This window comes from Leucopleurus acutus (assembly GCF_964270905.1).
Source record: "Leucopleurus acutus genome assembly, chromosome: 13".
NCBI classification, from domain to species: domain Eukaryota; kingdom Metazoa; phylum Chordata; class Mammalia; order Artiodactyla; family Delphinidae; genus Leucopleurus; species Leucopleurus acutus.
The window spans coordinates 24,602,372-24,629,502 of record NC_139155.1 but is presented as its reverse complement, the minus strand read 5'-3'; the positions used below and the strand labels follow the sequence as shown (position 1 = coordinate 24,629,502).

General features: G+C 42.4%; 1 protein-coding gene across 1 annotated transcript in view; it reads right to left on the bottom strand.

Annotated features, from left to right (window-relative positions):
- The window catches only part of LOC309970580 (cytochrome c oxidase assembly factor 8), a gene marked incomplete at its 5' end in the record, with an annotated part of 88,291 nt that extends 65,153 nt beyond the window's left edge, over positions 1-23,138 (bottom strand). The window contains one exon of the mRNA XM_082853044.1: positions 23,133-23,138. Coding sequence (XP_082709170.1) covers positions 23,133-23,138 — 6 coding nt within the window. The remainder of the gene's footprint in view (positions 1-23,132) is intronic.
- Positions 23,139-27,131: the final 3,993 nt, after the last annotated feature.

Below are 27,131 nucleotides of genomic sequence, written 5' to 3'. Positions count from 1 at the left end.
ATTTGCACAATATACTACAGACAACATCAATATTCCTAATACACAAAGAACTCCTAAAGGAACAAAGAACCAAAAACCTTAAAAAAAATTGGGGAAAAGTTGCAAACACACACACACACATATATATCTGTATGCAAATGCTGTACTCTAGTTAGTAAATTTGTTTTTCATGGGGTATGGGTTAGCAATTCTGAAACTACTTTATGTCTATACTAAGGCTGAACAAATAGGCAAAAATATTGTGGATAATGAAAGCCAGGTTTTTTACTGTTCAAGAAAAGTAACAAATAAGGAAAGGTGGAAGGTTAGAATGAAACACCCATGCACAGATTGATGGATACAGAAATATAGATGTGTGTGTGTGTGTGTGTGTGTGTGTGTGTGTGTGTGTGTGGTTTCCTAGATGTATGTGTATGTGTGTGTGTGTGCTGAGGGGCCCTAGAAGAACCAACACCTCATTAACAGTGAGTACATCAAGTGTCCAGATCTTGGTTTCTAAACATTATTCTCAAATAAAAGGAACCAGAGCTCATTGGAGCAATGGTTGATTCCAGGGCTGGGGATGAAAAGATACATTAGCCTGAAATATCTTATGGTACCAGAAAGTAAAGAAGTGCTTAAAGAAAATAGGGTGTCAAAGGACACAGGAGCCAGCCTGAAGGAGTTTCTAATGCCAAAGGTAGAATAAGTTTAGTAACAATATAAATAATGATAGTGATATATTATAACTGATGGAATAAAATAAATATCCATTAGTTCATACTGTTATAAATAAATAACTAAATACAGAAATATTGGCGAAGGGATAGCTCTGTCGGACAGAATTCCAGTCAGTAAATGTAGAGTAAATGAAGAAAATAGAAACTGAACACGGGGCAAAATCACACTAAGAATGGTTACAAGCAATAAAAGAACCACTGATGGGTACTAAAATCAGTGGACAAAAGTATGATGAGAAACAGAATGTTTGCAGAGTCTCAAAATACCTTCCCATATGATATTAATTACAGAGGAAAAAAATGGTAAGTTTATAGTGGAGTAACTTTACCACCTTAACTAAGTGGTCAGGGTTAACATCACCAGTGATAATACATATTGACATCATATACTCCTGATATGATGCATGGAGAAAGGCACGGCATCACTTCTGTGGCATTCTTGCCAAAATGCATAATCACAATCTAATCACAAGACAACACCAGACAAACCTCTAAACTGAGAAACTCTGCAGACCAGAGTAGACTAACCAGACATGATGACTAAATGCAGTGTGGAATTCTGGATTGGATCCTGAACAGGAAAAAGGACATTAGTGGGAAAACTGTTGAAATTCACCTAAGATCTGTGGTTCAGTTAATATTGTATCAATGTCAATTTCCTGCTTTTGATAATAGGAGTGTTTGTGTTATGTAAAATTTAACATCAGGGGAAGCTGGGTGATGGGTTTATGGACACGTATATTATTTTTACAATTTTTTCATAATCTAAAATTACATTTTAAAAAAAGTTTTGAAAAATACCACTTACGTATTTGCTGCACCAAAGATCCAAAGTCAAATATAGATAAATCCCCCATGGCTTCCCGACCTCCTCCTAGCACACCCTTGCTGAACTACTACACAGAATTCATTTTTGCATTATATGTCCAGTTTGTACCCTCTGTGTACTCAATCCTAGAAGACAGAAGTTAAAATACAATCATGCAGTAAACGTTTTCATTCCCCAGCAGTGAAAAGACTCTAAAGGAAAGCAGAATAAAAACTTTGGAGGCAAAACTTAAAGTGGCTATTGGTTGAACTTCTTCAGAGATAGCATAAAAAGAGAAATTGCTTCTGCATTCCAAGGCCACAGTGCCTCAGAAAACTAAAAGTACTGGAGTGAGAAGAAATGAATCCCATCTGAGTCATCTGAATCAGCTTGGTTTCCCAAAACGTTTTGTGTAACAGACCCCTGCTTCCTGATGTTCTAGCTAAATAATTACTCCACTCCGACCCCGACCCCCCAGTGAATTTGCTATCCACACCAAACAGGAAGCAGCTTTGTCAGAATTAGTTGGTTGTAGCTACGGTGAGGGATAAAGTGGGGGAAAAGCCTGCAAAGGGGAGGAAGGTGTGGGGATAGAAGACCAGAAGGACCTTGGCGGAGAGCTAGTGGTGTCATCAGACCTACCCGTAGGAGACTTCTGCAGAAGTTCTGTGTAAAGGAGGCATGGTAGGGGTGGGGGTGGGGGATGGGATGGAGGGCCGCTACAAGCTGGCCAAGGGTCTCTTTGAGGGAAACAGAAGTTAGGGAATTCATGAGCCTGTTTTTCTGGAGCATGGTCAGAGTTACATATACCTTTGCTAGTGGCCCTATAGCCAGAAAAACAGAGGGTGTCAGTGTCCTGTCTGGGGTGGGGCCTGCTAGGAAATGGACCAGGAGCCCCACTGGGAAAAGACGCCAGTGGCTGGACCGTTAAATGAGCTCCAACCTGAGGGACACCTCTGTTCTGCTCCTGCAGGCAGGTCATGGCAGCCCAGCCTCAAGTCCATCACTTAAGACAAGTCAGGTCCACCAGCCTTATGCCCAGGTGCTCTGAAGGTCACCGACTTCAGAGCTTGCCCATGAAGGTCACAAGCTTCGTGGTATTTTGTTCATCAGAAGGCATGAAATACCTACCACCTTATGGCTTTGTTCCATTGGATTAGTGCTGAATGGGTGTATGATGGGTGATCAACACTTTTAGCTTATGAGGTGGCTGAGTTACTGCTCCCAATAGGTCAGTTTCAGTGGGAAAAGAGGTCAAGGAGGTCAGAGGAGCACAGGCACTGTCCAGGATGGGCATCCCGGGTGGACACTGAAGGGGGTCCCTGGGCAGCCTGCAGGCAAGAGGGCTTCAAGAAGGAGCCGGGCATCCCTGGACAGGGAGGGAGGATGCTGACAAGGACAAACCTGGCCCAGGGCAGTGGCCGTTCAGGGCGGACTTCGGCAGCATCTTCCAGTGGGAGGCCTCTGCGGGGGCTGTGGAGTGGCCCGACACAGCCAGAGCACCAGTCTGGGCAAAGGCAGGAGAAAACCTGTCCACTACAGGGGAGACCTCAAGCTTCTGGAATTGGCCCAGGGCGGGTGTTGCCAAACCAAAGCCCGTGGACCTCTTCTGGCTCACTGCCTGGATTGTAAATAAAGTTTCAGTGGAATACAGCCACCCTGTGTCCAACTTTTGGCGTATCGTCCATGGCTACTTCCATGCTTAAATGGCAGAGTGATTAGCTGTGACAGAAGCCATATGGCCTGCAGAAGATAAGATATTTATTGTACGCCCTGGTCTAGGGCATGTTGGGTTCTGTCTGTGCTTTCTAAAAAGATAAACCCCCTCTCAAAAAATAAACTCCTTTACAAGGTTCCCCAAATTCTGCTTTGACTGTTCTACCAAACATTTTAGCGGCCAAGCCTCCTCATTTCCCTCCAGCACCTAAGGAATTACATCATTTCTGTGAGCACTGACCCCTTCATGTAGGGGCCAGACAGAGAGCCGTCTCTCAGGGCACTTCGGTGAACGAGGGTCAACAAAGGAGGGAGGAGCCAGGAATAAGAGGAATTGTGTTCCATGGTGTGAATTCTGTGAAGCTGCCGGTAGATATGCGCCATTTTAATCTTGAACTAATTGTGCTTTCCTCCCGAAGTGACAGCCTTTGCTAACAACAGTAGCTCACTGCAGACAGACCCTCAGTGCAAGTGAACTTGTTTGATTCTGGGGATGCCCAGGGTCCCAGACAAGAGGCAGAGGGTTTGGAAGGGAAGGTGTGAGTTAGAGTGGAGAACAGCAGACTTGTGAATAGAGTTTCTGACAGCGCCCAGCTGTGTAAGAGTCTCCAAAAGAAATTAGGCTTCCAGACACTGCGAGCTCTTTCTAAATTTAGACCTGCAGTCTTTGATTGGCACAGGTGAGAGATTCCAGTCCTATGGTAACCATTGGAGACTAATACAAATACTTAGTCCCTAGAATTTTTACAAAGCCAACACATACTCACCAGGCCTTGGTCCTAGACTGGACCATTGTGAAAGCCAGTCACAAAGCTAGATATTAAGTGGGATACCAAGAAGTTCTTAGCCACCACTTTCCTCCTCAAGGGACATCTAATCCCACTAAGAAAGAGATATGGGAGCATAAAAAGATAACATAGCATCAGTGTATATAACTGAGATTAGTTTAGCTGTAACTAAATACCTCAAGAAAAGATAGAAAGTCCACAGATGTACATTGTCAGGCTGGTTGGGGAGCTCTGTCCCATGGAGCCCTCAGGGACCGGATTCTTTCCCCTTAGCCCTCCACCATCTCTAGGTCGAAAGCATAGATGCATTCTAAGCAGCAAATAGGAGGAAGAAACTAGGAAGGACAATTATCAGAAAGACAAGAAATAACAAGTGCTGGCAAGGATGCGGAGCAAAGGGAACCCTTGTGCACTATAGGTGGGTACGTATCAGTGCAGTCACTGTGGAAAACAGTACGGAGGTTCTTCAAAAATTAAAAATAGAGCTACCAGGCTTCCCTGGTGGCGCAGTGGTTGAGAGTCCGCCTGCCAATGCAGGGGACGCGGGTTTGGGCCCCAGCCCGGGAAAATCCCACATGCCGCGGAGCAGCTGGGCCCGTGAGCCATGGCCGCTGAGCATGCGCGTCCGGAGCCTGTGCTCCACAATGGGAGAGGCCACAACAGTGAGAGGCCCGCGTACTGCAAAATAAATAAACAAATAAATAAAAATAGAGCTACCATATGATCTAGAAATTCTACTTCTGGGTATTTATATGAAGGAAACAAAACGCTAACTCAAAAAGGTATCTGCACCCCCATGTTCACTGCAGCTTTATTTACAGTAGCCAAGAAATGGAAACAATCTGTGTCCAGTGATGGAAAATGGATACAGAAAACTTGGAGAGATATATATATATATAAATCCTGTTGCTTGTGACACAGGAATCGACCTTGAGGGCATTATGTTAAGTGAAATTAAGTAAAGCAGAGAAAGACAAATACTGTATGATCTCACTTATATGTGGAATCTAAAATAAGTAAGTAAGTAAAAACCAAACTAATAGATACAGAGAACAGACTGGTGGTTGCCAGAGGTGGAGGCTGGGGGTGGTCCAAAGGTACAACCTTCCAGTTATAAGTCCTAGGGTACAATGTACAGCATGGCAACTACAGTTGATAGCACTGTATTCTATATTTAAAAGTTGCTAAGAGAGCAGATCTTAAAAGTTCTCATCACAAGGAAAAAAGGTGTTAACTCTGTGTGGTGATGGATGTTAATTAGACTTATTGTGGTGATCATTTTGCAGTACCTACACTGTCGTGCACCTGAAACTAATATAACATTATATGTCAATTATATCTCAATGAAAAAATCCGGTACAATATTGAATCACATTGAAGGATGCTCACAGTGTTCATGAAGAAATGAAACAGATATAAGATCCTAAAAAAGAGTCTGAAATAATTTTCATTGAATATTTTGAAGAAAACTTGTATTTAGTCTACAATTATAGCATGTATAGTCTACTTCGCTAGTCCTCAATCAAAATATTATGAGATATATTATAAGTTAGTTATAACTAATAATAAGGAACTGATTATGTTGAATACTTTCCTTTACAAAATTAGAGAGGATTCATGTTATTCCTCTGTGATGTCACTCTTGCTCATTTAATTCAACATCCTTTTTTTATTTATTGGGGTATAATTGTTTTATAATGTTGTGTTAATTTCTACTGTAGGGTGAAGTTAACCAGCTATACGTTTACACTTACCCCCTCTGTTTTTGGATACCCTTCCCATTTGGGTCACCACGGAGCACTGAGTAGACTTCCCTGTGCTATACAGCAGGTTCTCATTAGTTATCCATTTTATACATATCGGTGTATATATGTCAGTCCCAATGTCCCAATTCATCCCCCTCCCCCTTTCCCACCTTAGTGTCTATATGTTTGTTCTCTGCATCTGTGTGTCTATTTCTGCCTTGCAAACAGGTTCATCTGTACCATTTTTCTAGATTCCACATATATGAGTTAATATACGATATTTGTTTTTCTCTTTCTGACTTCACTCTGTATGACAGACTCTAGGTCCATCCACATCTCTACAAATGATCAATTTCATTCCTTTTTATGGCTGAGTAATATTCCATTGTATATATGTACCATATCTTCTTTATCCATTCATCTGTTGATGGGCATTTAGGTTGTTTCCATGACCTGGCTATTGTAAATAATGCTGCAATGGACATTGGGGTGCATGTGTCTTTTTGAATTATGATTTTCTCAGTAGTGGGATTGCTGGGTCATATGGTAATTCTATTTTTGGTTTTTTAAGGAATCTGCATACTGTTCCCCATAGTGGCTGCATCAATTTACATTCCCACCAACAGTGCAAGAGTGTTCTCTTTTCTCCTCTCCAGGATTTATTGTTTGTAGATTTTTTTGATGATGGCCATTCTGACCCTTGTGAGGTGATACATCAATACCTAGGAATAAACCTACCTAAGGAGGTAAAAGACCTGTACTCAGAAAAATATAAGACACTGATGAAAGAAATCAAAGATGACACAAACAGGTGGAGAGAGATACCATGTTCTTGGACTGGAAGAATCAATATTTTGAAAATGACTATACCTCCCAAAGCAATCTACAGGTTCAATGCAATCCCTATCAAATCACCAATGGCATTTTTCACAGAACTAGAACAAAAAATCTTACAATTTGTATGGAGACACAAAAGACCCCAAATAACCAAAGCAATCTTGAGAAAGAAAAACAGAGCTGGAGGAATCAGGCTCCTGACTTCAGACTATACTACAAAGCTACAGTAATCAAGACAGTATGGTACTGGCACAAAACAGAAATATAGATCAATGCAACAGGATAGAAAGCCCAGAGATAAACCCACGCAACTATGGTCAACTAGTTTTTGACAAAGGAGGCAAGAATATACAGTGGAGAAAAGACAGTCTCTTCAATAAGTGGTACTGGGAAAACTGGACAGCTCCATGTAAAAGAATGAAACTTGAACACTCCCTAACACCATACACAAAAATAAACTCCAAATGGATTAAAGACCTAAATGTAAGTCTGGACACTATAAAACTCTTAGAGGAAAATATAGGAAGAACACACTTTGACATAAATCACAGTAAGATCTTTTTTGACCCACCTCCTAGAGTAATGAAAATAAAAATAAAACAGATGGGACCTAATGAAACTAAAACCTTTTGCAGAGCAAAGGAAACTGTAAACAAGATGAAGAGACAACCCTCAGAATGGGAGAAAATATTTGCAAACAAAGAAACTGACAAAGGATTTATCTCCAAAATATACAAGCAGCTCATGCAGCTCAATATCAAAAGCCAAAACAGAACAAACAACCCAATCAAAAAATGGGCAGAAGACCTAAATAGACATTTCTCCAAAGAAGACATACAGATGGCCAAGACGCACATGAAAACATGCTCAACATCACTAATTATTAGAGAAATGCAAATCAACATCCTTTTTTAGGTGTCAGTGAATGTATAAGGCAAATAGCTTGAGCACTAGACATTGTACATAATGGACTGCCTAACTTCTTTATGACAAAGCTCTTTCAGTACATTATAATGATAATTATCAGTTAGTTTAGTGTTTTCTGTCATTGCTACATGGCTGTAGGTTGGATTTACCAACAGTATTAATTTGTATATTCAAGAAATATTTACTGTGCTTCTACTATGCAGAAATATAGATCAATGGAACAGGATAGAAAGCCCAGAGATAAACCCATGCAACTATGGTCAACTAGTTTTTGACAAAGGAGGATTGGACAAAGGATTGTCCAATGATGAATAAAAGAGACATAGACCTGGCCTCATAAAAATTAACTTATAGCAAGGATAATGGACATTTTAGAAAGGTTAATATCTATGGCACATTGACTGCACCTGTTTCTGTAGCAGTCATCACAGAAGCTGGACCCTTTTGTGGGCTAATGCTCTGAGGGCAACAGAAGAATAAAATCTAACTTAAATATTCAGCAGGTTATTTTTTCCAGAAGAAACCAACTGCACAACATTTGATGGACAAGTAGCTGCTACTTGTGTGTTCTTTGCTTTGGATATGAAGAAGAGAATTTCACAAGAGGAGAAAAATTCAGACCAGAGGATTCTTCCATTTGGGTGTAAATTTTTTTGGAGTGGCCCTGACTAATACTGTGACTTTCCTAATTTTGGTGAATTTCCCGGTTCAGTTCAGAGCTACTGATTCAGCAGATAGTTGCTGTCACGTCAGACCTTAGAGGAAATCAACATGTGATTGGTGCTGGGCAATTTCCTACACTCAACAAGGGATTTGTACAAGAGATGAATGCATGAATATTCACACTAATCAATTCTTTTCTGTCCTTACCTCCTCCTTCCTTCCTTCCTTCTTTCTTTCTTTCTTTCCTTCCTTCCTTCCTTCTTTCTTTCTTTCTTTTTCTTTCTTTCTTCCTTTCTTTCCTTTCTTTCTATCTCTCTTCTCTCTTTCTCTCTTTCTTTCTTTCTTTCTTCCCCTATTCCCTTTCTCACTCTTTTAATTTCTTCCCCACTCATGCCCCAGTGCTTCTCTCAGACACATGGGAATTTTATGGTCCTGCTGGGCTTGAAAGATTGCTGACCCCCCAAAGTCCAATCACGTGGTATCAGAAGATCTATGTTTTTTCCCCTTTTCTCTGCCTTTTAAAGAATTGTGTCGTAATTTCCGCAGCAGAAGTGAAAGCAGTTAGCAGCTACTCAAATGTTTGCACAGGCACAAGAATGAAAATGAGGGGGGAAAGGGAGCAAGAGAAGAGGAAGAGGGAATTTTTGAAGGTGACAGAGCAAACCTTCACATTAGTTCTGACCACTCAGTAGAAGGAAATGAAAGCTTGTGTTCAAGGACATTTTGCCACTGATTAGAATTCTCTCATCAAGTAGGGTGCTGCAAAAAAAAAGTTCATTCTGACTTGTATACAGGCTTGTCTCATTTTATTGTGTTTCACCTTTATCACGTTTTGCAGATATTATGTTTTTCACAAATTGTAGGTTTGCAGCAACTTTGTGTCGAGCAGGTCTATTGGTGCCATTTTCCAACAGCATTTATTCACTTTGTGTCTCTGTGTCACATTTGGTAATTCTCACAATATTTCCAGATTTTTCATGATTATTATATTTGTTAAGGTGATTGTGACCAGTGATCTTTGATGTTACTGCTGTAACTGTTTTTTGGGGGCCACGAACCACACCCATATAAGATGGCGAACTTAATCAATAAATGTGTGTGTTCCGACTGCTCCATTGATGGTTGTTCCCCCATCTCTCTCCCTCCCCTTGGGCTTTCCTATTCCCTGATATACAACAGTATTGAAATTAGGCCGGGGACTTCCCTGGTGGCGCAGTGGTTAAGAATCCATCTGCCAACGCAGGGGACACGGGTCTATTATCTGGTCTGGGAAGATCCCACATGCTGTGGAGCAACTAAGCCCATGTGCCACAACTACTGAGCCTGTGTTCTAGAGCCCACAAGCCATAACTACTGAGCCTGCGTGCCACAACTACTGAAGCCCGCTCACCTAGAGCTCATACTCCGCAACAAGAGAAGCCACCGCAATAAGAAGCCTGCGCACCACAACAAAGAGTAGCCCCTGCTCACCACAACTAGAGAAAGCCTGTGCGCAGCAACAAAGACCCAACACAGCCAAAGATAAAAGATTAATTAATTTTTAGAAAAGAAATTAAGCTGATTAAAAATCGTACACTGGCCTCTAAGTGTTCAAGTGAAAGGACTTCACACATCCCTCACTTTAAATCAAAAGCCAGAAATGACTAGGCTTAGTGAGGAAGGATGTCAAGAGCAAAGACAGACCAAAAGCTAAGCCTCCTGGCCAAACAGTTAGCCAAGCTGTGAATGCGAAGGGAACGCTCTTGAAAGAAATGAAAAGTGTTACTCAGTGAACACACAATGATAAGAAAGCGAAACAGCCTTATTGCTGAAATGGAGAAAGTTTTCATGGTCTGGATAGAAGATCAAACCAGCCACAACATTCCCTTAAGACAAAGCCTAATCCGGAACAAGACCTTAACTCTCTTCAATTCTATGAAGGCTGAGAGAGGTGAGGAAGCTGCAGAACAGAAGTTTGAAGCTAGCAGAGGTTGGTCCATGAGGTTTAAGGGAAGAAGCTGTCTCCATAACATCAAAGTGCAAGGTGAAGCAGCAAGTGCTGATATAGAGGCTGCAGCAAGTTATCCAGAAGATCTAGCTAAGATAAATAATGCAGGGGCTTCCCTGGTGGCGCAGTGGTTGAGAGTCCGCCTGCCAATGCAGGGGATGCGGGTTCGTGCCCTGGTCCGGGAAGATCCCACATTCCGCGGAGCGGCTAGGTCCGTGAGCCATGGCCGCTGAGCCTGCGCGTCCGGAGCCTGTGCTCCGCAATGGGAGAGGCCACAACAGTGAGAGGCCCGTGTACCGCAAAAATAATAATAATAATAATAATAATAATAATGCAGGAGGCTACACTGAACGGCAGATTTTCAATGTAGACAGAACTGCCTTCTATTGGAAGAAGATGCCATCCAGGACTTTCATAGCTAAAGAGGAGAACTTAAAGCTTGGTTTCAAAGCTTCAAAGACAGGCTGACTCCCATGTTAGGGGCTAATGCAGCTGGTGACTCTCAGTTGAAACCAATCCTCATTTACCATTCTGAAAATCCAAGAGCCCTTAAGAATTATGCTAAATCTACTCTGCCTGTGCTCTATAAATGGAAAAATGAAGCCTAGATGACAGTTTATAACATGGTACACTGAATATTATAAGTCCACGGTTGAGACCTCCTGCTCAGAAAAAAAGATTCCTTTCAAAATATGACTGCTCATTGACAATGCACCTGGTCACCCAAAAGCTCTGATGAAGATGTACAACAAGATTTATGTTGTTTCCATGCCTGCTAACACAACATCCATTCTGTACCCCCTGGATCAAGGAGTCATTTTGACTTTCAAGTCTTATTAGTTAAGAAATGCATTTCTTTCTTTAGGAAAAATCACCTTTAGTATCTAAGGACCTTCATAGTAAGAGAAAAATGAAACGGTCTTATGTTTTACTGTCACCGGCATTAAGCTTTAATTTTCTACACTTCCTAATTATATTACCCATGTGCCCCAAAAGTCAGTTATGGCTATTTGGCTCATGCAGCAAATTAATTGGAGAAACTGACTACAGAGAAATATTCTATGAGGAAAAACGACAAGGTCCTGCTTTGGGTCTGATCTGCTTGCCGGGTACCATAAATCTACCTGCAGCTGTGATGGCACAGGGAGAGTGCATGTAGGTGACATGTTTGTCAGCTTCAGCAACACTTATGTACATAACACACATTAGGTAAACAGATAGGTCCCATAAAATATTAAAAACACAAGTTGTTTAATCTATAAAAATTTGATTCTCAAGTCATCTTTAAAATGCTACTAATGTTTCAAAAGACAGATCAAAACTCCACCATGATGTTATGTCAAACATGAAAATTCTTCCTGAAATAACAGGAGCACATTTCAGAGAACTGATAACTTAGTAACTACACATAGTGAGGATATGGGGATACAAGTGTATGTATAACTGATTCACTTTGTTATAAAGCAGAAACTAACACACCATTGTAAAGCAATTATACTCCAATAAAGATGTTAAAATTAATAATAATAAAATAAAATAAAGAGGGACTTCCCTGGTGGCGCAGTGGTTAAGAATCTGCCTACCAGTGCAGGGGTCACGGGTTCGAGCCCTGGTCCGGGAAGATCCCACATGCCACAAAGCAACTAAGCCCATGCACCACAACTACTGAGCCTGTGCTCTAGAGCCTGCAAGCCACAGCTACTAGAGCCCATGCTCCCCAACAAGAGAAGCCACTGCAATGAGAAGCCTGAGTGCCGCAACAAAGAGTAGCCCCCGATCACTGCAACTAGAGAAAGCCTGCACGCAGCAACAAAGACCCAATGCAGCCATAAGTAAAGAAATAAAGAAAGATATCTGGTGCAGAATTCAAACCTTTATGCTGAATTGTTATTTCAGTTAAAAGTCATTATTGATTTCATGAAGTTGGAAAATGATTTGAACTGACTTTTTAAAAAATGTAAAGAAGAAAAATGCTAACAAAAGATTGATTATTAAAGATGCTTCTTCCAGTCTCCAAGTGTTACATTAAATAGGGCAGATCTAAACATTAAGTAACTGATTACTGTATTCCTTTATTCCTGGTGTCTATAAAAGAGTACTTGTTTTTTAAGTATATATAGATCAAGTACAGCTCCAGTGAAATACCTTTACCTTCAGAAGAGGAGAACTAAACCTGCATTTCTTAGGCTAAGTAGAGGACTATTCACGAGGTTCCCCCACCCCATTTATTCTACGTGCCAAGCTTTTATTCAGTGAGTCCCTGGCACCCAGTGATTAACCAGTGACAGCAGAGGGAGTAACCCAGAGGAATGGAGAGAATGAGGGTGTAAGACAGCACGTAGGACAGGAAGCCGTTGCATTTATGGAATCACTGCTTTGTACACTCCTTAGCACTCTAACAAGGCATTTTTGGTTCTTGAAGATTAAGAACAGGCCTTACAAGAAGCCAAGTTTTAAACTAAAGTGCAGTAAAAAGCTTACACATAATAAACAACTTAAAAAGAGGCAGCCACGGACTCAACTGGTTTAGACTGGCCTTCCAAAGCTAGTCAGCATGTGGGTTGTTGAAGGGTGTGGTCAGGGATGTCATATCATGTAACTCTAGCTGGGAAGGAAGGGAAAGACACAGCTCTGCGTGGACACCTAAGAGAAGCCGGGACGTGCAACGTGGAGGTCGAGGGGATCATGCCGACGACTCGGGTTGGGACGTGCTGGGCAGCGGTCTTCGCCCAGGGGCTGTGCCTCGTCCTGCCCAGCGGGCGAGGAGAGCTCCGCGCGCAGGATTGTTTAGGGCTCGGAGTGTGTTGTGTTTCCAAGAGCCTTTTAAGCTGAGAGGCTGAGTAAGAGAAGGTGGCGGGGTATGGGGGCTCTACTTGTACTCTGTGGAGAAATTTTTTCTTCTTGATGCAACATAGAGGCTCTTCTATGATTTGCAAACACCATCTGTTCCTGTCATGGGAGCAGCATACTGTTACCATCTACCACTGGGCCACGATGATAATCCAGTTTCACTCATTGTTCTATCTCCATCCCCATCCCCTCCACTTCCCAACAGATTTTACATAGGTTCTGGGGTCTTAGGCTGCACCAAGACATCAGGGAAGGCCCTGCCCTCATTAGTAGCCTATCCTCATTGAAGACTGCCTAGACCCCCTGTCATAGCTGACATCTTGCTTAAGGTCCAGCAGCTCTCATTCAACTGGGTGAAGAAAATTCTGGAAAGGCTGAAGCTCTCCATGCCTGCACACCCACCTCCCTAGGGCTCCACATTGCCACACAGATGAGGCCTTAACTCCTCCGTCCCTGAACTCTGCCACTGAGTGGGGTGTGGCTCTGCTCTTAGATTCACTTCCACTCTCATCGCTGACTTCTCTTACTCTGCGTGAAATCCCTGCCTCCGTTGCTCAATCTCAAAGGCACACTCTCCTTTCTCTTTTTCTTCTGCCACCATTTCTACGGCCCATTAAATTCTAAATCAGAATAATGAACAATGGAAAAAATTAATTTCCCTCCCTTGAGGGCAAGGAGCTATTAATCTTCCAATTTTTCAAGGATGTGAGAGAATATTAATTATATTCCAGTTTTCCAATGCTGTGGAGACAAAGAAAACAAAGCAGTGGACTTTCCAACGAGCTGTGGATTTGTCTGTCTCTCCTGTTCTACCAATTCTATCATGCATTTTGAAGCTCTGTTGTTAGGTGCATACACATTTATGATGGACCCTCCTGGGTAGGCATCTAGTTCCCCTTCTTTTGGCAATAACACCCCTTTCCCATGCCTAGTCTCTGTTGTGTGGGTGAGTCTAATCCCTCCCCCTGAATACCAGGTTGGTCCATGACACAGGCATGACCAAGGAGAGTACTGCTACCTCCACCACTCCCATCCCTGTGGCAATGGCTGACTTGGGCGTATATACATGACACCAGAAGGGCTGATCAGAACCAGTAGGCACATCCCAGGGAGTTTCATCAGGCTCCTGACCAAACCTGAATATCTCTGAGCATGAGACATTTTACCTGCCTCAGGTGGTTGATATGACATTAAAATTTAAATGGAAACTACTACATGAATAGTAGTAGGACAAATAGCTTCCCCACAGTAGAGTGATAAAAGGGGGTGGAAAGATCTATACAACACTATCCAGCTCAACATACAGCATAGACAGTGGGAAAAGAAAGAAAAAAATAAAGGAAAAATGCATGACAAACAGAAGACAAAATTAAGATGGTTCACAATAAGTATAATGGATATGTTACCTATTTAAAGATGGGTTTATCACACTGAATAAAAAAGAAAAAAAATCCAGCTACGAGCTATAGCCAAGACACTTTGCTGAAACAAATTCATTCAGAAGAGTTGAAAAGAAAGAAATGGGAACAAATTTACCATGCAAAAAAATAGTATAACAATATTAATATGGAATTAATATTGGAAAATCAAAGTGGAATTACAGCAAAAATAGTGATAGAAAATGAGGCCTTTCTTTTAACAAGGAAGATACATGCTACTCTTTTCCACAGTAATTGATATTTTGAGCAGGACGTGTGGGCGCCCAGAATAAGACCATCCCCCAGTCTCTCAGACATCATCTAAGTTTGGACCAATGGGATATAGGCAAAACTATTGTGTAGTAACTTCTTGTGTCTGTGTGTGCTCTTGGGAAGGGGCAATTCTGGAGGTCACCATCATTAATATCAATATGGCCACATAATGCATCTCTCACTTGCTCTTACAAAAGGGTTTAAAACTGAGCTCATTTGCAATCTAAATGCACGTGTAGGATGGTAATCAGAGCACTGCGTTGATTTACGTATAATGTTTTAGAGGAAACAAAATGTATGTTAATATTTTATTCATCTTCAAATTGGTTATAAATGGTGCATCCTATGGCTATGGTGTTGCTGCCCTTTCCTCTACAGATTAAGACTTTTGTCCCATAGTGGGGATGGGGGAGAAACATCTGGGTGGGGTTTCGTGTCCCTTCCATGGTGGCAGATGTTCACTTCCCCCAGGCCTGGATCACAAGAGATGCTTTCTCAAGGGCTCTCCCTCACCTTGGGGTCTGGAGAGAAAAGCAAATTTCCCCCTTGGGCTTCACATATTCTTGGCAGCCCACACTCTGTCTCTACTAGTCTGTTACGCGTTCCAGCTGACTTCTTACTGCTGTCCAGCTGTGTCTACCCCAGGTAAGCCAGTACTCATTCCCTGTCTCTCCCTGAGGGCACCTGTTTCTTCTTGGATTTCATTCTAGTTGGTTGCCCTCAGCTCTCTCATGGGTTCAATAAAAGTTGTCAACTTGCCATTTTTCCAGCTTAAAAAAAAAATCTTTGCAGTGGTGGAAACAATACGCTTTCCAGGTTGCTGCATCTAGGACAGAAACTGGGAGACAGAGTTGCGTTACTTTTTAAAGGGAAAGAAAAACAAATCATTTTGCTCACTCATGTGTGTAGACTGAAGGGTAATCACTTCTCATATAGTAAATTGCCATTTTGTTCTTTTTTTTTAAGTTTTTTTCCCTCCATTTAAAAAAATTGAAGTATGGTTGACTTACAATGTTTCGGGCATATAGCAAAGTGATTCAGTTATATATTATATATATATATATATATATATATATTCTTTTTCAGATTCTTTTCCAGTATACGTTACTACAAGATATTGAATATAGTTCCCTGTGCTATACAGTAGGACCTTGTTGTTTATCTATTTTATATATAGTAGTGTGTATCTATTAATCCCAAATTCCCAATTTATCCGTTCCCTCCCCCTTTCCCCTTTGGTAACCATAAGTTTGTTTTCTATGTCTATAACTCTGCTTTTCTTTTGTAAATAATTCATATCATTTTTTAGATTCCACGTATAAGCAATATCATATGACATTTGTCTTTCTTTGTCTGACTTACTTCACTTAGCATATCATCTCTAGCTCCAACCATGTTGCTGCAAATGGTATTATTTCATTCTTTTTTATGACTGAGTAATAGTCCATTGTATATATATACCATATCATCTTTACCCATTCATCTGTTGATGGACATTTAAGTTGCTTCCATGTCTTGGCTATTGTACATAGTGCTGCTATGAATATTGGGGTGCATGTATCTTTTTGAATTAGAGTTTTCTCTGAATACATGCCCACGGTGGGATCGCTGGATCATATGGTAGCTCTATTTTTAGTTTTCTAAGGAACCTCCATCCTGTTCTCTGTAGTGGCTGTACCAATTTACATTCCCACCAACAGTGCAGGAGGATTCCCTTTTCTTTACACCCTTTCTGGCATTTATTATTTGGCCATTTGGTTCTTATAATCCTGTGAGGTAAGTAATTACTATTCCCATTTACAGACGAGGTTTGGAGAAGCCATGAGAAGCAGCTGGGCTTCCATTCGGTCCTGCCTGATTTCCCGGGCACCACTGCTCTGTGCTGCCTTCTGAGATCATGAGGTGCAAGGGTGAGATTAAGCAGGAAGCTGGTGTACTCAGGTGAGGTTTAAGGACTGAGCTGGGGAATGACAAAGGTGTTTAGGGTAAGGAAAAAGCATGGCATGGCTTGGGGTGGGCTGACGCTTTAGCTGGTGGGCTTCACACGTGGACTCAGTAGGAAGAAAATGCTGGCAGAAAGAGTACTATTGGTTGGAGAAATGTGGAAGGCTTTCTCCTGAGCTTTTTGCTGCCTGCAGGAGAGAGCGTGGAGTCCTCACAATCTTGGAATCTGGGCCCAGTACCAGGGTAGGGGTGGAGTTTCTGCCAGTGTTGGGGAATTTAGGCCTTGGCCCTGTGTGTGGAGCCTGGGGGTGGAGGAGTGTGTATGGGAAATCCATGATGGGGATGGAGCTGCAGGATAACAACCCTGAAGCTTCTGCTCAGAAGCACTCCCACCCCCATGACCCCAAGACAAAGTGTGGGCTTGGAGCACCTTCCTTTAACACAGACACACACACAGACACACACACACCGTATTTTTGTGAGTTCCCTTAGAAGGTTTCGATTACATATTTATCCGCTCATTCACTCATTTTGTTCATTCATTTATTCATCAGTAAATATTCATTATTTCCAGGCCCCATACCCTGTAACCTGATCTCTCTGAATAAAGGGATGAGGGTGGGGAAAACATGCAGCTGAGTGGCCCTTGCTTCTCTGCTCAGAGATGAACCCAAGTCAGGACCTGCATACGAGACATTAGTGAGGCTCAGTTTTCCAGAACCCCCCACAGATGAGTAACACCCTGGTGTTACCTGGGCAGCTAGCCTGGCCCCAGATCCCTGCTCGAAAGCCCCCTCTTGCTACACAAAAAGCCACAGATCCTCTGCGTCCTATTTGGTACACTGTGCTGTTCTGTCCTAACCTGCTTCTCAGCAGCCCACTCTGATGGACCACCTGGTCCTGAGGCAAGCTTTCCACTTCCAGACCTCTAAGCCTTCCTTTCATCCCTCTGCCCAGCCAAACCACCACACCCTTCAAGGCCCTGCTTAAATGCCACCTCTTCCAGGGAGCCTGCTGTGAATCCTCCAGTTGGGACTAACCTCTTGGCTTTCACATCAGATTGCTTGTACCTCTGTTTCATACTTGACCTCCTTTGGTCTTGTTTCACCAGAGGCTGATCCTGGAGAGCTGGATTATCACAGTCCTCCCTAACTCCCAGGTGTGCTCAGCTATGTTGAAATATGACCAGGCCTTTCCGGTGGAAACCCCTCTGGCCTCCCTTGGCACTGGAGACAAAGTCTGAGCCTGCCTTCAAGACTCTGCATGATCCGGCCTCTCTCTCCTACCTCAACTGTAAACTGCTTGAGAGTAGGGACCAGAGGAAGACACACTGTATGCAAATCATCTCAAACAGCTGGGCAAACAGAGGTGAAAGGGCTCAGCTCTTGTCCTCAGGCCTGGTGCTTATGGGGTCTGCCAGGCTGGAGTGGCCTAGAGGAAAGGACTTTCATTTTCCTTGCAGGAGGAGTGAAGTAAAGAAATCAACAAGGACCTACTGTATAGTACAGGGAAACCTACTCAGTATTCTGTAATAACCTATATAGGAAAAGAATCTGAAAAAGAATGGATATATGTATATGTACAACAGAATCACTTTGCTGTACACCAGAAACTAACACAACATTGTAAATCAACTGTACTCCAATATAAAATAAAAATTAAAAAAAAATAATATGAGCCCCCAGAGAAGCCTCCCCTCTCTCCTACGGGAGGGTGAAAGACACACAGGAACAATAAGCCCTTCCCCTCTGACACTGTCTGGCTCAGACTGACTCAAGGGCCTCTAAGTATAATTTTCTGGAAGAGTGCTCTGCAGTTGTGGAAAGTCTCCACAGTGATGACCCCTTGGCCTAAATTGTCTGCTATATCCGGCTTCACAGGCTTTTAAAGGAAATGTCCACGTATTTGAGATATGATTCTATCTGATGCCAACCTGATACTACTAGCAGCTTCCACACTCCCCAGGGAGGTGGAAGTCATGAATGGGAAGAAGCCAAGGTCACTGACCTAGAGTCCCAGGCCTAGGAAGGTGCAGAGACATCCAGTCTACTAACCTTGGCCATGGGCTTTTTGCAAACTCAGTTTTCCTTATCTATAAAATAATGGGGTGGGGTAGTTAGAAAGAGTTGGATTCTCAAACTTTTTTCTTCTTGGTTATGGAAACATTTCTTCAACGAAAAGCTGACAGGGGAAGCCAACCATGTGAGGATGCCCTTGGAACTTCTGCTGTGTTTGAAATGGAAACTGGAACCCTGGGACCCTGCTCCTCCCTCAGCTTAAGCAGAAACCCCAGGGCTCCTTTGGTGTCTGTTTAAAAACCCATGAATATAATAGCCAGGTCATGGAAGCAACCCAAATGCCCATCGGCAGATGAATGGATAAAGAAGATGTGGCACATATATACAATGGAATATTACTCAGCCACAAAAAGGAACAAAACTGATCATTTGTAGAGATGGGGATGGACCTAGAGTCTGTCATACAGAGTGAAGTAAGTCAAAAAGAGAAAAACCAATATCGTATATTAGCGCATATATGTGGAATCTAGAAAAATGGTACAGATGAACCTGTTTGTAAGGCAGAAATAGAGACACAGATGTAGAGAACAAACGTATGGACACCAAGGGGGGAAAAGGGGGGGTGGGATGAACTGGGAGATTGGGGTTGACATATGTACACTAATGTGTATAAAATAGATAACTAATGAGAACCTCCTATGTGGTGACCTAAATGGGAAGGAAATCCAAAAAAGAGGGGATATATGTATACATATGGCTAATTCACTTTCCTGTATGGTAGAAACTAACACAACATTGTAAAACAACTATACACCGATAAAAATTTTAAAAATAACAAAAATTAAAAAGAAAAAAACCATGAATATGACCCAGCCATTGTACTCCTGGGTATTTACCAAAGAGAAATGCAAACAGGTTCATACAAAAACTTGTACACAAATATTCATTGCAGCCTTTTTGGTAATAACCTCAAACTGGAAGCAACCACCATGTCCATCAACTGAAGAATGGAAAAACAAATTATGTGTTTGTACAATGGAACACTGCCAGGCGATGAAAAGAGTGAATGAATTATTGATATGTGCGACAAAATGAATGGATCTCAAATCGTGATGCTGAGCTGAAGGAAGTCAAACCAACAAAAGTATACGCTATACAACTCCATTTGTGTGAAACTCTAGGAAACGCAAACTAACCTATAGTGACTAAAAGCAGATCAGCGGTTGCCTGGGAAGGAAGGCAATGATTCCAAAGGGCACTAGTAAACTTTGAGGGTGTTGGAAATGTTCCACATCTTGATTAAGGTGACGGTTTATAAGCGTATAGGTATACCAAAACATATCAAACTGTAAACTGTAAATTTATTGTATGTTAATTATACCTCAATAAAGTTGTAAAAGAAAGAAAAAAAAAAGGCCACCAGATTGTTCTATCTTGGAGAGCTAACTTACAAAAGCACAAAAATTCTCACCAAAACTAGTCCTGGGACCTTGTTCTCGCCAGAGCCTTGTGACCAATGTTGGACCCAACCCCTGTCCTGCTGGCATTCAATGACCCAGCTGGCGAGAGTCTGCAGAGTTTCCAGGAGGCCACTGGAGAAAACCTCTTTTGCCTTTTGCTGGCAAAAAACATTAGAATCCACACTTTTCTATTTTCAAGTGACTGCCAGCAAGAGTTCCATAGTCTAACTTGCTGGGTCCTCACCAGCAGGACTGGTCATGCTCCCATTAATGAGCCTTTCAAAAAGTACTCGACTCTCACCTCCACCCTCGTAGAGTTTTATTTCTGATTAAGGTTTAAATCGTCTTCTTGAAAGGGCTTGTTCCCACCTGGGGCTCGCTGAAGACAGTATCAGAGGACCTGTGCCCTGGAACCGCTTCTCCAGAGAGGGGGTCATCATGCGGTCAGCAGATGGAGCTGGGTTCTGGTTCATGGATTTTCCAAACTGTGGAATGAAATGGAAAATACACACTTGTGCTGTCAGGTGGAAAACAGAAGCAAGGCAGACATTACTTCCTTCTCTGCCGCGAGCCTCCAAGTCCCCAGCAGGACTCAGATTCACCAGGAAAGTACTCAACACGCAGCAAGGTGTTGGTCTGATTGCTTTAATCTTTGCTTTTGCATCCTTTCTCAGGAACTTTAGTGCCTGGTGCTGTGCTGGGCGCTGGGAAACACACAGGAAGCTCATGATTGAGTGAGATGATGATCCAATCAGAGGCAAGACGGGGGTAATGAAGTTCAGTGTTGGGGCAGGGCAGTCAGTGCTACTTCAAGCCCACACCAAAGACATTCTAAGTGTCCTTATGCCTCTAAAATGTTAGGAATTAAAGAAAGGGGAGAGGGACTTCCCTGGTGGTCCAGTGGCTAAGACTCAGTGCTCCCAATGCAGGGGTCCCGGGTTTGATCCCTGGTCAGGGAACTAGATCCCACATGCCGCAAAAAAGACCTCCTCGCCACAACTAAGACACGGCACAGCCAAATAAATAAATATTTTTTTAAATAAAGAAACGGGGAGACCCTCTGGCCTAGAATCATCAGGCAGGGAGGAGAAGGCTAAGCCTTAGAAAACATGAAGGAGAGGAAGAAATGGTAAGAAAGTCCAATGATAAAGGCAGAAATAAAGGTAGTAAGACAAATAGAGTGGAATTTAATTTGATTGGACACAATGCTGAGTGTGACAATAATTATGTGAAAATTGAAAAAAAAAACGGAAATATGTTAATTCTATAAGTAAATGTACCCCACTGGAAATATACATAAACTATCTGCAGGGAAATTCCTCAGACTGAAAACAAAGGTAGTGTCTGATGAGAGCATGGTATAATCAAGCAGAACTTTGGCTTTATCTATATTGTTTAAATATTTTATAATTAACTCATTCTAAGATACCTGTGAAATTTTCCTTTATTATTTATTTTTCAATCTTTTTTATCGTGGTAAAATATATGTGACATAAAATTTACTGTCGTAGCCATTTGTAAGTGTACATTTCAGTAGCATTAAGTACGTTCACATTGTTATACTACCATGACCACCACCTACCCCCCAAAGGTTTTCATCATCCCAAACAGAAATTCTGTACAAAATTAAACAATTACATCTCCCAGCCCTGGTAACCACCATTCCACTTTCTGTCTCTTTGAATTTGACTACTCCAGGTACCTCATATAAATGGAATTATACTATATCGCTCCTTTTTTGCCTGGCTTATTTCACTTAGCATAATATTTTCAAGGCTTACCCATGTTGTGCCATGGGCCAGAATTTCATTCCCTTTTAAGATGGAATCATATTCTGTTGTATAAACAACACATTTTATTTATCCATTCATCCATCCATGGACTTTTGAGTTGTTGTTACCTTTTGGCTATTGTGAATAATGCTTCTATGCACACTGGTGTACAAATATCTTTTCAAGACCTTGCTTTCAATTCTTGTGGGTATGTACCCAGAAGTGGAACTGCTGGATGATATGGTAATCTATGTTTAATTTTTTAAGGAACCACCCTATGTTTTCCACCGCAGCTGCAGCCCTTTACCCACCAGCAATGCACAAGTGTTCCAATTTCTCCACTTCCTCACCAGCTTTTGTTATTTTCTCCTTATTTGGGGGCTAACAGCCATCCTAATGGATGTGAAGTGCTATCTCATTAAAGTTTTGATTTGCGTTTCACTAATGATCGGTAATGATGAACATCATTTTATGTGGCTCTGTGAATTTTTAAGTAATAAAATATTTAGAAGATTTCAGCAATGAAAAGGGGAAAATATAAGGGAATACCAGGAGAACCTCATGCATATATCTTATCTCTTCAAATATTTCCAATTTTCAACAGACATGATGTTTGCATTTTTGTCTTTCGCCACATGGAGTAGTTCTGGATGGTGGTGAGACAAACACTGCCACGTCCATCTCTGAAATGTGATCTTTCTGCGCAGGCGTCAGTCTCCAGAGAAACTTTGAAGCTGTACTGCTTCTCTGTGTTGGTGGTCAGACAGAGGTGTAGGGGTCAGGGATTTGAGAAGGTAGAGGAGAGGTGAGAGAGAAGGAACGTCCTATCAATGAACATATTAGATAAGGAAGTTAGAACCCCCCTGAGCAATTCACAGCTGTTTTCCTTCTAGGTGGGTCTGAATAGACCTAGATGAGGCTGGTCAGCTGCCTCGTGCCTGGAAAGCAGCCTCTGCACAGGTTCAGGGCAGTTTGCAGGTGGGGGACCTGCTTGTTTCTAAGTAGTGGTGAAGACACAGTTTGGGCTGAGTTCAGACTTGCTTGGTTTCCGGAGAGTTTCTAGAAATGCCCCTAAACAGCTGTTAATTAATCCACAGAGTTTAAAGAGACTTTCTAACAGGGTGTGGGCAGTCTGGCTGTCTTCACTTTATTACGCTTGCCATTTGCAGAGTGGGTTCAATAGTTTTTTCCCCATATGCCCACTCACCTCCATCTCCGGTCAGTCCTGTTACCAGGCTTCTGACTCAGGGAGGAGCTATATGTGAGATGCAACCAAAGTCAAAGTCAGCACTAAGACTTCTTGGCTATCTCTGTGAGCAAAAGTTCAAGGTATTTCAGTAAAACGACTCTCTCTTGATATAACACATTCTTTACTAATTTTGTTCCAACTGGAAGTTGAGCTGGAAAACTCAGCTTCGCTGACTTCAAAACCTAATTTCAGCCTCCTGGGGTATTGTAGTGTTTATTAGTTTTAAAATAAACGAAATCCCCTTTAAGTTCCCAGAAAGAGCATGTTACTGTACTGGGAGATTTCCAGTTGAGGAAAGTGACCTCAGAGTCATTTACTCAAAATCTTGGCATGATTGCAATTCAGTTAAAGAAGTTTGAAGAGCCCGCCTTTGAGGGCCTCCACCCCACCATTCCTTCTGAGGGGACCGTCATCTTCTCTCTGGCAAATCTGCCTTTCAAGATCTGGCTCAGGCATCATCTCTTTGTAAAGCCTTTCTTGGCTCCCCTGCACAGTGAGAAACTCCCTCCTCTCGGCTCATACAATCACCTTGAGAGCGCTTAGAATATCCAAGTCGGTTCCGGTGGAGACCTTTCCTCTCTCCCACTAGCCTAGAACCTTGCAAAGTGTCTGGCACATAATAGACCTTCAGAAATGTGTTTGTGAAGAGTTTTCACTTCATGCCATGGTTTCTGATTGGGTATGAACCAGGCTGGACCAGGCTCCGTATTTTTCGATCCTGGTTTCCTTTGAGGACAGGAGACTGGGAAGAGGCCACCAGCAACACCATTGCTGGGATCCACCGTGTCCCTGTGCCCTGTCCTCATAGGATGCTGCTTCCACAGTCAGCTCCTTTCACTCCCATAGTCAGAAGGGGGAGGTGGGGGTTATATACTGAGAAAAACCACAGCCTATAGTTCTAGGCACTTTGCCAGAAACTTGATCCCAGGACAGCATCCTGCCAAGCTCCTCTGGACCAGGGCGACTCTCGGCACTTCCTGGGGGCTTCCTGACTCTGGGAAAACATGAGTTCCCTGGTGCCAGGGCCAGAAAAGGGCTGGAGACTGCCAAGGGGCTGCCGGGAAGCTGCTGTGCAAGCTTCTTCTCTGCTCAGATTGTGGAGGGGAAGGCATGTCAAGGACACAGCTATTTATGGGATGCTTGCTGGCTGCCTGCCCCCTGCTCTGTCCGTTTAGAACCATCAGCCTGTTGCCTGACTCACTGTAGCCAGCTGATCCTACCATCAGAATGTTAGTTTATCCACCTCCAAATGAACATCTCATGCAAGGTGTTGGATGTGTGCCTGTGCGTGGAAACAGCCTGATTTTACGAGAAAAGCTTGTATAGATTGCTTTTATGCAGGCTGCTCTTGGCAGAATCTGGCCTAAGACTTGCTTGTGTTGTAACAGGCCACCACGGGGAGAAATTGGGGGAAGGGACCGATGGCCTCTATCTACTTCCCATTCTTAGAGGTTACTGAGAGAACATGCTGGAAGACCAACCAAATTAGCTTAGGTCATTCCGGCAATCATGGAGTCATAGCTTATCCTAACGTCAGAACGAAAGTAGAAATTAAAAATTGCCTTTGAAAATCCCTTAAATTTCCCCACAATTACACCACACATAGTTTTGTGTATGTAGCCCGTCATCAGTTCCTGTCATTGTTAGTCAAGGCGTCTCTAGGACCTGTAATTTATTATTTCATTTCTTCTTCAAAGACCTTGGCAAAACCATCACCCATCTGCTTGGCCACTTGCAGACAGGCTCCGCTCTCTTGGCCACTGGTCAGGAACCACTGTGAATGACCCATACTTTCATTTCCCAGGCCTTGCAACACTGTTCCAGACCCGACGGCATCCACTGCTGTCGACCATAAACGATGCAAGAGGAGTGATGTCTAGAGGTCAGGTTTAAATTCCCATAAGTTAAATATGCTCGGGAACAACTTCTGTGCCTTCCCTGTGGAGTAGCTAGAAGGAAGAGCCCTGAGGAAGCAGGGACTCTCTAGAGACCTAGATACCAAAAGCCAAGATGAAGACAGCTAAACGGGACATTCAAAGCTGGGCACAGGGCGACAAAACCAACACTTTTTTTAACGAATAGCTCTCCTGAGAGTAAAAGTTCAAACAAAGTAAGGAACAGTGTTAAAGATAGTCCTCTTTTAATATTCTACAAACACGAGAATGATTTATGGTGACCACAGAGTTCCAGGGAGAATCTGTTAATGGCACAATGTGAAAGGGAAAAAACCACAACGGAGCACACGGTATTTTACCTTCACTCTGACATTAGCTAAGTAGAGAAACAAAACTAGGAGAGAATACACCTGAATGGTTGCGTTACAATGATGGGATTATGAGTGAACAATCTTACCTCTTCTCTGTTTTCCCACTGTCTGCAATATGGTTATATTATTTTAATCATTCTTTAACATTATAAATATAGGAAAGGTATACAAAGAAGTTAGAGGAAAACAATAATAATGGTTAAATCCAAATTGCTGAAAGCAGCCACTGGATTTTGTTAAAAGTTTTTGATAAATCACTGTTCCAAATGCAGAGAGAGACAGAGAGAGAGAGAGAGAGAGGAACTTGGTCCTTTAAAGCTGATGTATCTATCTTGCAAAGGTTGCTCTAGACCTAGGCAGTACTCCAGAGGGGCTAGGTCTGGTCTTGCAAGGGTGGTGGGTATTGTAGTATTTTTCTGGCTAACCACATTCATTTCCCCAATAAAAAATTGTTTTCCAAAATTTCTCTGTTAATTATTGAACCATTTAGATTGCCAAGACATCTGAATCTTGCTTTCACCACCTCTGGAATGTGGACTGCTTCAAATGCTAACTGGCCACTCCTAGGATGTGCATTAAAGTTAGCTTACAACTGGAAATAACAAAATGTGCACCGATGGGATTCCTTAAATAAAATGCGGTACCATTGTGTAATGAAACACTCTGCTGTTGAAATGAAAGCATTAAGCTGGTCTGGGAACTGGTGCGGAAAGACCTCCAGGATGCAGGATTCGGTGAAATGAGCAAGGCGCAGCTGTGGAGGTGAGGAATATGTTTCGTTTTGTGTATGTGGAGGTGGAGGGGAATGAGAATTTGTATTTGTTTTTGCTTATAATTGTGAAAAGAGTCTCTGGAAGGATACACAAGAAACTAATAAGTTCCCTCTGAGGATAGAGGTGGGAAAGGGGATTGGAAATAGGACCAATAAGTGTAGGAGTGGAATCAAGACTTTTCGCTGTAATACGTTTTATACTTTGATTTTTTTTAACCATGTGAACGTATTACCTATTATAAGCATAAAAATATGTAAGCTGATTTTCACATACCTACATCCTACTGTTTATACCAAAACATCATAAACAAATTCCAACACAGGCACTATGACAGTGGCCCTCAATCCTGGTGTCACTTTTAAGACAGTTCTTCTCGAACCAGGGGGGCCAGGTACACAAACTCACGGGACAAACGTCTTGCTGGAAGGACAACAGATGTAGGCATAATTGCAGAGTAGAATGTAGCTTTGCTAAAAGCCCTCCTGGCTATCTGCATACAACCAACCGTTGGCCTTTGGTCCTGTGGGGTGGAATGAGCAATGATCAGGGGGTCTCTCTGTGCCCAGCATGATGTGAGGGGCAGTTCCTTGTGAGTTTCATCTGTGTAGGGTTTATGGACTTTCTAAAGCCAATTCCATTTGGTCTCCACAGCACCTCTGGGAAGTAGTGAACATTATCCCCATTGACACAAGAAGAGACTAGGGCTCAAAGCCCACATGATTGGATTAAAGTTATTTGACTGAGGTAACTCCTGGATCAGTCTTTTTATTTTGACCCACGACAATGCCTATGTTCTGCTGAGAATTTGTGTATTTCTGCATTTAGTCATTTAAGACAAGAGCTATATTGTCTTGCTCTTGACCTTTGTTGGGTTTTTGCTTTTATTTACACGGTGAATTTTCCTGACGGTTTCGAGGG